The sequence below is a fragment of the Bubalus bubalis genome, chromosome 6 (genome assembly GCF_019923935.1).
Source record: "Bubalus bubalis isolate 160015118507 breed Murrah chromosome 6, NDDB_SH_1, whole genome shotgun sequence".
Classification (NCBI taxonomy): Eukaryota; Metazoa; Chordata; class Mammalia; order Artiodactyla; family Bovidae; genus Bubalus; species Bubalus bubalis.
In genome coordinates this window covers 42,902,467-42,916,337 of record NC_059162.1, presented here as the reverse complement: position 1 = coordinate 42,916,337, position 13,871 = coordinate 42,902,467, and the positions used below count along the sequence as shown (strand labels likewise).

Here is a 13,871-nt window from a genome sequence, read left to right as displayed (position 1 = left end):
TGGACAGAGGAGCCTGGTTGGCTACAGTCCATGGGGTCTCGAAGAGTCAGACATGACTAAGAGACTGAGCACGTACACACACACACACACACACACACACACACACAAAGGATAAGGTTAAAAAGGAATTTTTGGCAATGGTGGCATCAGAAATTTGTCTTGAAATACTCATGTCAGTTACTGAAGATAGAAGATTGAATGATTTTTGTTTTGTTTCCTGTGTAAAAGGGTTAAAGTTGGGGAAAAAATGTAAACCATAAAACATTAAGTTTACCTACAAAGTTTGTATTTTGATATGTTACCAGCAATCTAGTTCCTAATTGTGAGGTTCTAGATCCAACCAGTCCATTCTGAAGGAGATCAGCCCTGGGATTTCTTTGGAAGGAATAATGCTAAAGCTGAAACTCCAGTACTTTGGCCACCTCATGCGAAGAGTTGACTCATTGGAAAAGACTCTGATGCTGGGAGGGTTTGGGGGCAGGAGGAGAAGGGGATGGCAGAGGATGAGATGGCTGGATGGCATCACTGACTCGATGGACGTGAGTCTGAGTGAACTCCGGGAGTTGGTGATGGACAGGGAGGCCTGGCGTGCTGCAATTCATGGGGTCGCAGAGTCGGACACGACTGAGTGACTGATCTGATCTGATCCCTAAATGTGAATTAGCTAGTGAATTGAATCCTTTTGGGGATTCCCTAAGTCATTTTTCCCCTCTCCTTTTGTATTTCAGAAGTAAGAACTTCCCCCATTCCCTCATAAATTCTTCCTAGTGAGTGAGTCAAGTTGCTCAGTTGTGTCTGACTCTTTGCGATCCCATGGACTGTAGCCCACCAGGCTCCTCCGTCCATGGGATTCTCCAGGCAAGAATACTGGAGTGGGTTGCCATTTCCTTCTCCAGGGGATCTTCCCAACCCAGAGATCGAACCCAGGTCTCCCACATTGCAGGCAGATGCTTTAACCTCTGAGCCACCAGGGAAGCCCAAATTCTTCCTAAACATCTTCCTATTAAATCTTCCATTCATACAAGGTAAGAGTAGAACTTCTTGATTACCTATCTCGTTCCTACCTCCTGAATCTTAGGTACTGCTCTCTAGTCTGTCTTCCTTTGCTATCAAGTTAGACCATTTCATTAGCCCAGTTCTTTAAACCAGGAACTGCTTGTTACCATAATAACAGAGCAGTTAGTGGAGTGGGCACACAGGGAAGGCTGGGGCTCAAGTCACAGCTGGAGGAGGCCCAAGTCGAGCTCGAGAGTTGGTTGAGTTTCTATATGAAATGACTAAATGGTGGCTTTGGATGGATACTGAGGTTGGGACTAGGTCATACTAGGAAAACATGTGTTGAGGATGGAAGAAGTGATAAAGAGAGGAAGCGTTATGGTGTGGAGATGGGATTAAGTTGCAGTCAGGGAAGTTTGGGAGAAGAGGTCAGCTACAAACAGAAGAAGTTGCACAACAATGGCTGCCACTGTGCTCTGAATTCAAAACCAAAAATATCTACAGCAAGGCAACTGAAAGGAGATTTTTTTCTAAAAGACTTGTGAAGGTTTTATGTCATAATTAACTATGAATTGGCTTGTAATAAGTCTGAATTAATTCTTTTTTTTTTTTTTTAATTCTTCTTTTTCTTATGTCCCAAGGTTGGCTGGCCCAAACCTGAATAACCCAGGGTGGCCAAAGCTAATGACCCCAGCACTGGCTACTTTTCTCAAGACTGTTCAAAGTCACTTCAAAGCACAAGTTCTTTTTTAGCAGAGGGTCAGTTATGTCATGTTCTCTTAGAAAATGTACTACTTTACTGGAGGATTTACTTTGAGTTGTTACATTAGCTTCATAGGATTTGATTTTTAAATGCTAACTACTTAAAAATACATGTTTTACTTCTTCTATTTGAGATGAGGCTTTTAAGGAGTAATAGATACCACAATAAAAGCTAGTGTGGTTTCCACTGTCAGTATAAAAGGTATTTGCGTGAAGTGCTGCTTTTTCTTAAGGAGCACTTGAGTATCGCATCGCTTAGCAACACACAAATCAGCTTTGACACCTTATTCATCTGTATTTTCAAGTTCAAATCAAGTCTTTCCACTGATGGGACAGATTGAGTCTTTTAAACTGAGCAAATGAAACGTGTCACTTTGTCATTTTCATCTTTAGGCTGGCAGCAGCAGCAGAGTTTTCACTTTATAACATTTCAGAATTAGAATTTTTTTCAATGTATCCTCTTGGGCCTTCCAGCTTCTTGCCTTCCTTCCCCTCTCTGTGTTTATACCACAGGACCTTCTCAGGGTCTTCCCTTCAGTTTTGAGATCTAATGTGAATTTCTTAGTATGGCGTGCAGAGCCCATTGTGAGCTGGTTCTCACCTCCTCTCCTCTCCTGTGAAGGAGGAGGCCTTCAGCCAAGTCAAACAACCCAGTTTTCCATACATGCGGTCTTTGCTATCATTGTTTCTTCAAGTCCACATGGTTTTCTTTGTCAGGAGATACTGTTGCTGGTTAAGCCCTGCTCATCTTTCTAGATACTTCTGGATTCTCAGATAACTTGTGTCTGATTCTTTCAGTTTGAGTAAGGGCCCCCTTTCCCTAGGCTCCTAAGCAAATCATGGTCATAGGGCTTTACTATTGGATTTCAGTTGTTTATTTTTCACATACTAAACTGGAAATTTCTTGAGGGACAGGAATTCTGTCTTATCTGTATATTTCTATCCTTTCTGTGTGTTTCATGTGGCTGATTTTTTCATTATCTGTGACAGGGCTAAGTCTTCTCTCCCTGTGAAGAAGCAATTCTTTATTACTAGGGTTTTGACCAGAGGCCCAAGGCCTCTACTATTTATGAATTTATTTTTTGAAGTATTTGTACAGTACCAAGGACTATGATTTTGTTCACTACTATTGGAAGGATATAATATTCAAGCATCACATAAAAGGTTATGCTGGATGTTAATAGTAAGTGAGAAAAGTTTGGAGGAGTGAAAAATTAAGGCAAGAATTTTTGAAAATGCAAAGTATCAGGAAGGCTATTCCATGATTTTATGAAGATTTCCACAAAGGAAGAAAAAGTTAAGAGTTTGTTTTGAATATATATTTTTACAACTGGTATAGAAGAGTTAAATATGATTCAGTGGTTATGCTAGCCTCATCAATGTATGTATCCTAAGTTCAGGAAATAATCCTTGAAAGTTTGCTTTCAAGAAGCAAAAAAAAAAAAAAAAAAATTCCCATGGTAGAAGGTAGATATTGCCATACTCCCTACCAAATTGGTGTGTATCTATGTCTGGAATTTTAATTTTATTCATATATTTAAAAATTCACCATATTTTTATTTTAAAATTTAATCTAGTTAGAAACATGGTTTAACCTAGTTTTGATTTTAAAACAATGTTAGGAATGACAAATTAGTCTTATATATGGACAACATATTTTATATCTATACGAGGGGGAGCCTGGTGGGCTGCCGTCTATGGGGTCGCACAGAGTCGGACACGACTGGAGCGACTTAGCAGCAGCAGCAGCAGCAGCTATCTATATCTAAATACTTATATCCATAAAGGCTGTCTCAGAAATTATATCTAAAGGCATTTTTTTCTCTCTTTTGCTTTATTTGAAAAATATTGAAAAGTGAACAAAAGGTAAAAGAAAAATAAAACTTATTCTTTGAAAGTGAAAAAATGAAAGTGAGTTGCTCAGTCGTGTCTGACAACCCCATGGACTATACAATCCTTGGAATTCTCCAGGCGAGAATACTGGAGTGTGTAGCCTTTCTGTTCTCCAGGGAATCTTCCCAACCCAGGGATCAAACCCAGGTTTCCCACATTGCAGGTGGATTCTTTACCAGTTGAGCCACAAGGGAAACCCAAGAATACTAGAATGGGTAGCCTATCCCTTCTCCAGTGGATCTTCCTGATCCAGGAATCAAACTGGGGTCTCCTGCATTGCAGGGGGATTCTTAACAACTGAGCTATCAGGGAAGCCTTGAAAGTAGGGTAGGATATTATATTTAAATAAAGAATGCCCCTCCTCAACCATTCAGTTGCACCCTATGCTGTTAAAATTTTGGCATTTTTTTCTCCTGACTTCTAAAGGTGCTCTTGTTAAGACAGTGTAGTAATGTACTGCTTGCTGTCTTTTATGGTAACAACTTTAAGGGTTCCTTTTCAAACTTACTCTATCTTTGTTCTGCTTTGATCTATATTTTTATTTATTTTCAAACCTTTTTTTTTAACAAAAGCAAACAGCACATTGTTTTTTCAAAAAAAGTCCAAAAGTGTAGACATTGTGAAGTAGAAAGCAAAGCTTCCTTTGTTACCATTCTTGAGGATAACTCATTAATATTTTGGCATATAATCTTCCAAATAACTGTGAACTGTGAATTGTAACATTTTTCATTTTTTCCCCAAAAGACAGGATCACACTTTCCACACTCTGTCACCTAATTTTTCATTCACTAATGTCTTGTTTCATGGCCACTCTTCCCTGTCACCACATGTAGGGCCATCCCAGGCTTTTTTGACTGTGTAATATTTCACAGAATAGCTTTACTATAATTTAATAAACCTGTTGTCCACTATATGCCTCCATTATTTTACTGTTACAAATAATATTGTATCAAGCATGTTTATATCTTGTACACAAGTGAATATTTCTGTAGTATGATGCCTAGGTATGTATTTGCTTGGTTGGAGGGGTTGCATATGTAAATTTTGCTGTAATTTAAAGGTTAACTTCTTCTTCAAGGTTCTCAACAATTTTTAACCATAAACACTAACATTCTGATTTGGGAATAAACTTTGTTTAGAAGGAAAGACGGATTCCTTTCCTGAAGGCCCAATGAGACAGGACATTTCAGAGAGGGTTATTTTTCTTCTCATGTTTTAACCTGAATTTTCTGTGATGTGTGGAACTTTTGAGAGAAAGTATTACTGGGTCTTCCTGTTGCCTCAAGAAAGAAATCTATGTTCTTATTGGTGACATCTTCTTGATAATGTTATTATTTCATTACTTGTTGGTATTCCTTATGATGAACTATTATGTTTTTAGTTGAATTCTAATCTGTACAGTATGATATAATATGGAACTATGGGGGCGTATGAAGGTGACCCCATCAATAAAAATAGTAGCCCAAAATTGTCATTTTGCTTACACATTTTAAATTATTTTTTTATAGCCTTGAAAATAGTTGTAAATATGCCCTGTTTGAATAAAGGGAAGCTTGTAGATGAACGTCAACTACATTTTCTTTTTCCCAAAAGATATTCAATTTGAGGCTATAAACCTTATTTTTAGATCATAAGAGTGGGTTTGTAAAGTTATACGTTCATGACTTTTTATGATACCACATACAATTAGGTGTGTGTTTAGTACTTTTTAAGGTGATATCTCCGTCTAACTTAAGTTCATTCACCTATATCTTTGAGTCCATTTCACTCCAGCTATTTTCACAGATGTATCAAATTGCTATTTTAGAAATATATTCCAGATTTTAAATTAATATTTAAAAGAGAAATTAGCTCATAGACTTTATTACTGTGGAAGTTGTTCTAAGCATCTAAGAACCTTAAAAGTCAACCCATGTAGGGCTATACAGACATATATTGAAAGAAGGGTGTTTGTGTTTAATATAGAACTTTAATTTATTTTGTCATTCAGAAAATGACTTTATTTTCTTTATTCCAAGACTTCATAATCTTTCTAGTCTGATTTGCAAATATCTATCTGCTATATCTTTTTGTCGATGAGATGTCATATTTCTGAAGAGATGATAGTCATTTATTTTAAAAATGATTATTATTTTTTTCTCCTTTTTACAGGAAACAGGCATCACTATGGGTCCAAGGAGACATTTTCCGATCCAAACTGAAAAATAGACCATCCAGTGAAGGAAGTATTAATAAAATTCTTTCTAGCTTGGATGATATGTCTATTGGTGGAAACTTATCTAAAATACAAAACATGGAGAGATTTGGAGAGGTGAGTTGTTTTCCAGGAAGATTTTCCTATCTCCTTAAGACTGACATTCTGCATTTCTTCATTTTTCAGTTGAACACATATAACATAGTCGTATCTCTTCTCTAAATGATGACAGTACTAAATTTTTAGGTGTGGAGGCACCACCTATAAAGCGAGAATAAATGCGAAGAAAGCAATTATCCTTACGAGAAAAAAAGCTGTAATTTAAGGAGTACAATTATAGAGGAGTCTACTCTGGTTTGGAAACTACTTGCTAAAGTGAAATTGAAAAGCAGACTTTCTATTTGAAAATGGAAATAGATATTAATCAGAAAAAAGCTTAATGTGATCATTGGATAGTACATACCACAAATGATACATTGCAACCTCAAATACATGATTTCTAAAGTAAGTCCAGAGTTGAAAGCATAACCAGGGGCAACTTTTTTTTTTTTTTTTGAGACTCCAGTAGAAGCAAACCACTTTAAATAGTTGACATACATAGTCTGATTTAATCTGTATAACTAGAGATTAAGTGAGTTAGGCAACATTATCTCTTTGTTATCATAGGAAATTGAATATTAGAGAAATTCTAATCTTAGTGTTAGAAACATAATTCGATCCAGGTCTATCTGATTTTAAATCTGTATTTTTTTCTATTATACCTCCTACCTCTGAATAAAAATGGTAGTGATTTACTAAGAATTTTCTTGCCTGGAGAATCCCAGGGACAGAGGAGCCTGGTGGGCTTCCGTCTATGGGGTCGCACAGAGTCAGACACAACTGACGTGACTTAGCAGCAGCAGCAGCAGGCTCATGGGCATTCTTGGAACTAAAAACAACCTGGAAATAATTTGTTCTAATTTTTTACCTTGTGTGGATCAGAAACCTGAGTTGCATAAAACTCTATACTTGCTCAAGGTTACAGAGTTCTTAAGTAGTGGAACCACCTTCAGAGCAGGTAGTCTAGCTGCTAGTTTAGCTTTTTCTATCACAATATGACTATAGGCTTCCTAGATGGCTCAGTGATGAAGAATCCACCTTCCCATGTAGGAGATGCGGGTTGGATCCCTGGTTCGGGAAGATCCCCTGGAGGAGGAAATGGCAACCCACTCCAGTACTCTTGCCTATAAAATTCCATGGACAGAGAAGCCTGGTGGGCTACCATCCATGGGGTCACAAAAAATCAAACGTAACAGAGTGAGCATGTGCTCATGCATCACAGTATTGACTAAGGCGAAGGGAAGCACCTGGCTTATATTTATTTTTATGTCCCTAAAGGGGCAGGAAAGCTATTAAAATATTTAAGCAGCAAGTGCAGATGTACATTCTATTAGGCAGTGACAAGGGCCTTGAACAGGCTTAGCCCTTGAGGATGGAAGGAATATATCATAGCTCTGTTAGGTCAGCAGATGGCAACCCAAACAGATTTGTTTTTTCAGGAATCTGTTTGATTCAGGAAATCAAACAGATATCCTTTCACCAGGAAAGATAATGCGAGTGTTTGGAGATAGGGAGAGTGTTTTCTTCAAAAGGAAAGATGGAGACTGCTGGAGGAACTTAGTTTTCAAGCCTGGGGTCTGTTCTCTAGGACGGTCACCAATGAAGTGGCTGAGTTTAGTTGTTTGACCAGGCGTAAATCTTTTTAGCCAAGGTCGCGTTGACATTCAGAGCCTTTGGAGACCTTTTCTTGTCTTTGTGTTATAGTTTGACCTTTTCAAAGCAAACAGAAAGGATATGGACTGTCATTTTAGTGAGATAATATAGCTAAACAACAACACTTTGTTGTTCTGGTCAGCATTTCCTCTTCAGGTTGAGTTCAAGTAAATAAGACTTTTGAGTATGGCTTCTGAAGAGGTACATGTGAAACCTGTCTGTCTATCTAAGAAATACATTTATCTTGCAGAAAAATAATGCTCTTACTATTATAATCTGTATTAAATTGACATCTGATAGTTAGAACATTTGTTCTCATACTTTTTTGGAACTCAATTTGTTGAACTTGAGATCAGTGAACATTGATTTATCACTGAAAGGGTGATGAATGCAGTATGATTGAAATTCAAAATACCAGTTTTAAATATGAACATATATTCAGATGTTGGCTGTTTTACCACCTTCCTCTTTTCAACACCCCTCAAATTAATTACTTTAGTTCTCATTCAGAAGTGCTATTAGTTTTGAAATTAGAGGACAGAAATGAAAGGGTTCAGAAATACTAGGGAGTGATGGTGTGGTTAAGATTGTAGGCATGACATATCTGTGGGTTTATAGTTAGCTGACCACTTTATAGCTAGATGACGCTTTGTGTAAACACCTCTTATGATTCTCAGTCTTTTTATTGCCATGCTTATCTGGTGCTGTCTCCATGAATAGGGGGAGTTAGTTTACTCAAGTGAGTGTATATGAGTTAGTGATTTCTTTATCATTCTTGTAATTGGGAAAATACTTTAAGAATGCTGCAAAAGTTTTAATAACATCTTTCAAGTTCTATACCAACATTCAGGATAGAAGCCCATGGAAACCCTGGATATATTTAAGTTTATGTACAAAGAAATTGCAAAAGGCAATAATCTTCTAAAGGTGTTTTTATTTTTTAAAGTCAGACTGAAAGCAGAAATAGCAAATTATCTTTTGATTTCCAGGCCTACAGGAATTTTCCTGTGATTGGTTATTAGGAAGCTTAGGAAACTCTGTAGTTACCTGATTTGGAGAGCTTGAATGTGTAATTTTCCAGTGCTTATAGGGTGAGTAAAAGGAAAATAATCAGAAGTATCAACTGGAATGCTTCAGGCCATAGTAATGGAATAGGCTATGGCTTTAATGAATTCTCTTGGTCTGCTCAGGGTTAGGAGAAACCTTTTAAAAACAGAGGTTTTACCTTCATTGAACGTGGTTGTTAGTACTGGCTAGTCGCTATGAAATATACTTGACGGATATATGCCGGTCTGGAGTGGGCTCCCTGCTCCACACCCCTGTCTTTGCACGGCCCTTTTCCTCATGGTCCTTACTCGCCTTCCTTGCTGGGTGCAATTCTTTATAAAGATGGAGGCGTCTATCTATCTGCCTTCATCATAATTCTACTCCTAGCCCACAAGGACTTTGTAAATATTACCTGAATGAACAAAGACCGACAGTTTCACAGAAAACAAATAAGAATACAGACATGAAATTGGGAATAATAATTCAAGCTATCCAAGGGTTTATTTTTCTGGGCTCCAAAATCACTGCAGATGGTGACTGCAGCCATGAAATTAAAAGACGCTTACTCCTTGGAAGGAAAGTTATGACTAACCTAGATAGCATATTCAAAAGCAGAGACATTACTTTGCCAACAAAGGTTCGTCTAGTCAAGGCTATGGTTTTTCCTGTGGTCATGTATGGATGTGAGAGTTGGACTGTGAAGAAGGCTGAGTGCCGAAGAATTGATGCTTTTGAACTGTGGTGTTGGAGAAGACTCTTGAGAGTCCCTTGGACTGCAAGGAGATCCAACCAGTCCATTCTAAAGGAGATAAGCCCTGGGTGTTCTTTAGAGGGAATGATGCTAAAGCTGAAACTCCAGTACTTTGGCCATCTCATGCGAAGAGTTGACTCATTGGAAAAGACTCTGATGCTGGGAGGGATTGGGGGCAGGAGGAAAAGGGGACAACAGAGGATGAGATGGCTGGATGGCATCACTGGATCGATGGATATGAGTCTGGGTGAACTCCGGGAGTTGGTGATGGACAGGGAGGCCTGGAATGCTGCGATTCATGGGGTTGCAAAGAGTCGGACACGACTGAGTGACTGATCTGATCTGATCTGATCTGATCCAAGGGTAGCACATACTCAAATACAAAATAGTACCAGTGATAAGTGCTCGTTTTGATCATCAGTGGCCTTAGGATCCATTGTGCATTGGGCTTATAAAAACTGGCTTTAAGGGACTTCCCTGGAGGTCCAGTGGTTAAGACTTCATCTTCCAGTGCAAAGGGTGTGTGTTCAGTCCCTGGTTGGGAGCTGATATCCCACATGCCTCCTGGCCAAAAAACCAAAACATAAAACAGAAATAATACTGTAACAAATTCAATAAAGACTTTAAAAAATGGTTTCAAGAAGATGAAATTTAATGCACCTTATTTAAAGTGCCAGATATATAAGGAGTTAAATGAGCTTACAAGGCAACAACAATAGCAACCTAAACAGTGCCTACTATGTGCCTGTCAGTGTTCTAAGCACTTAACATGGATTAAATTTAGTCCTTACAACAGCTGTATGGAATAGGCACCTTTCCTAGGTCCATTTTACAGATGACATAACTGAGGCAGAGGAAGCCACCTGCCCAACATCACAAAGTAGAGTGGAGCTGCCATTTGAACCCAGGGACTCTGGCTCCAGAGTTAGCCCCCAACCCTAAGGCCTCTGACTGTACCCCGCTGCCTGTCCATGGGTTCTTCTGTGTGGCTCTAGTATGTAACCTTAGCCAGCCTGTCCTCAGAAATTTCCCCTGCAATCACTGTTGTTTCTATCCTTTTCTTTTCCTACTCCAGGGTGATAGTCCAGTATTAGCACATCAGTCAGTATATACTCTTGACTTAGAGATATTAATTAGATACAGGTGCTGATGATGTTTGGCAGAGTTCACATAAATTGACAGATAAATGAGAATGTGGTGCTTTAATTACCTCACTCAGTTACTATGATTTATAAATATCCCTGTGAACAGGGTTTATCTCAGAAATCTGTGAAATACAAATTGAATCTCTAAGGCCCTACCGTTAAGCACCTTTCTTGCTACTCGTAGGTCCACTGAGACATTCCAGGTCCAATCTGAGAGTTGCTGGGATCCACCAGAGGCTGGCAGTCAGGGGAGATTCAGTGTTTGGGGAGCTCACCCAGGCTGTGCTGTTGAAGGGGTGCTGGTGTCTGTGTGTGGCTAGAGGTGGAAGGTCACAAGGCAATGGTCCAGGTGATAGAGGTCTGAACCAGTGGCAGGAAAAAGGAGGAAAGATGAATTTGGGTTGTTTTTGGTCAGTCACCCAGTCATGTCTGACTGTTTGCGACCCCACGGATTCCAGCACGCCAGGCTTCCTTGTCTTTCACCGTCTCCCGGAGCTTGCTCAAATTCATGTCCACTGAGTCAGTGATGCCATCCGACCATCTTGTCCTCTGCTGTCCCCTTCTTCTAACTTCAATCTTTCCCACCATCAGGGATGAATTGGGGGGGCTCTGATAAATCCAAATTTTTTTTGTTGATCAGAAGCAACTTATGAAGATAACCTCTTTGCCTTTCCCCAACTTTTATATCTCATAGGTTTAACATCTGAGAGCTGAAAAGAATTTTAGAGATGACCCAGTCATTTTTCCTGGCCAAATCATTTAAATCTGCAAAAAATGCTATTTTCGTCTTTTTCTTTCAGTCCCTTGACTTCTATTTTTACTTGTTTCTATTTCAAACTCTCCGTTTATGTCATTTTTCGATTATAACTCTTCCATCTTATTCCATAGTGTGCTATATTTCATCTAAAAGATCTTTTCTTAATGGCTTACACGACGACCTCCCTAGTAGCTTTCTCTGTTTTATTAATATGTTGGTCAGTAATTTATCCAACTGAAATCTGTGGGCACAATTTATTTGATTTTGGTCTTCATCTTGCCTGTATATAGTGGACAAATTGTAGAATAAAGTACATCTTCATATTTTATGCTACTATTTGCTTTTTAGCTAGACCATCACCTGTTAATAAGAATAGCTTAAAAATTTTTTTTATATTAATTTATTTTTTATTGAAGGATAATTGCTTTACAGAATTTTGCTGTTTTCTGTCAAACCTCAACATGAATCAGCCATAGGTAGACATATATCCCCTCCCTTTTGAACCTCCCTCCCATCTCCCTCCCCATCCTACCCCTCTAGGTTGATACAGAGACCCTGTTTGAGTTTCCTGAGCCATACAGCAAATTCCCGTTGGCTATCTGTTTTACATACAGTAATGTATGTTTCCATGTTACTCTTTCTGTACATCTCATCCTCTCCTCTCCTCTCCCCATGTCCATAAGTCTGTTCTCTATGTCTTTTTCTCCATTTTTGGCCGTAAATAAATTCTTCAGTACCATTTTTTTAGATTCCATATATATGCATTAGAATATGGTATTTATCTTTCTCTTTCTAACTCACTTCACTCTATATAATAGGTTCTAAGTTCATCCCCCTCATTAGAACTAACTCAAATGCATTTCTTTTTATGACTGAGTAATATTCCATTGTGTATATGTACCACAACTTCTTTATCCATTCATCTGTTGATGAACATCTAGGTTGCTTCCATGTTCTAGTGATTGTAAATAATGCTGCATTGAACATCGGGATATATGTGTCTTTTTCAATTTTGGTTTCCTCAGGGTGTATGCTTATCAGTGGGATTACTGGGTCATATGGTGGTTTTATTCTTTGTCTTTTAAGGAATCTCCACACCGTCTTCCATAGTGGCTGTATCAATTTACATTTCCACCAACAGTGCAAGAGTGTTCCCTTTTCTCCACATCCTCTCCAGCACCTGTTGTTTCCTGACTTTTTAATGATTGCCATTCTAACTGGTGTGAGATGGTATCTCATTGTAGTTTTGATTTGCATTTCTCTAATAATGAGTGATGTTGAGCATCTTTTCATGTGTTTCTTAGCCATGTGTATATCTTCTTTGGAGAAATGTCTGTTTAGGTCTTTTTCCCACTTTTTGATTGGGTTGTTTGCTTTTCTGGTATTGAGTTGTAGGAGCTGCTTCTATATTTTGGAAATTAATTGTTTGTCAGTTGTTTCATTTGCTATCATTTTCTCCCATTCTGAGGATTGTCTTCTCACCTTGCTTATAGTTTCCTTTGCTATGCAAAAGCTTTTAAGTTTAATCAGGTCCCACTTGTTTACATTTGTTTTTATTTCCATTACTCTAGGAGGAGGGTCATAGAGGATCTTGCTTTGATTATGTCATCAAGTGTTCTGCCTGTGTTTTCCTCTAAGAGTTTTATAGTTTCTGTTCTTACATTTAGGTCTTTAATCCACTTTATCTTTGTGCATGGTGTTAGGAAGTATTCTAATTTCATTCTTTTACATGGAGCTGTCCAGTTTTCCCATCACCATTCATTGAAGAGGCTGTCTTTGCCCCATTGTATATTCTTGCCTCCTTTGTCAAAAACAGGGTACCCAGAGGTGCATGGGTTTATCTCTAGGCTTTCTATCTTGTTCCATTGGTCTACATTTCTGTTTTTGTGCCAGTACCATACTGTCTTGATGACTGTAGCTTTGTAGTATAATCTAAAGTCAAGAAGGTGATTCCTCAAGCTCCATTCTTCTTTGTCAAGACTGCTTTGGCTATTCAGGGTCTTTTGTGTTTCCATATGAATTGTGAAATTTTTTGTTCTATTTCTGTGAAAAATGCCATTGGTAATTTGATAGGGATCACATTGAATCCGTAGATTGTGTTTGGTAGTATAGTCATTTTCACAAATTGATTCTTCCTACCCAGGAACATGGAATATCTCTCCATCTGTTTATGTCATCTTTGATTTCTTTCATTAGTGTCTTACAATTTTCTGTGTACAGTTCTTTTGTCTCTAGGTAAGTTTATTCCTATATATTTAATTCTTTTTGTTTCAGTGGTGAATGGGATTGGTTCCTTAATTTCTCCTTCTGATTTTTCATTGTTAGTATATAGAAATGCAAGTGATTTCTGTGTATTGGTTTTGTATCCTGCAACTTTGCTAAATTCACTGATTAGCTCTAGTAATTTTCTGTTACTATCTTTAGGGTTTTCTATGTACAATATCATGTCATCTGCAAGCAGTGAGAGTTTTATTTCTTCTTTTCTGAACTGGATTCCTTTGATTTATTTTCTTCTCTGATTGCTGTAGCTAGGACTTCCAGAACTAGGTTGAATAATAATGGCAAAAATGGACC

General features: G+C 38.2%; 1 protein-coding gene across 7 annotated transcripts in view; it reads left to right on the top strand.

The window, feature by feature from the left end:
* Positions 1 to 13,871, top strand: part of CDC14A (cell division cycle 14A) — a 187,345-nt gene that overhangs the window by 139,634 nt on the left and 33,840 nt on the right. For all 7 annotated transcript variants that reach the window (XM_044944641.2, XM_025288204.3, XM_044944639.2 and 4 more), the window contains one exon: positions 5,803 to 5,962. In XM_044944641.2, the coding sequence (XP_044800576.2) occupies positions 5,803 to 5,962 (160 nt within the window). The remainder of the gene's footprint in view (positions 1 to 5,802; positions 5,963 to 13,871) is intronic.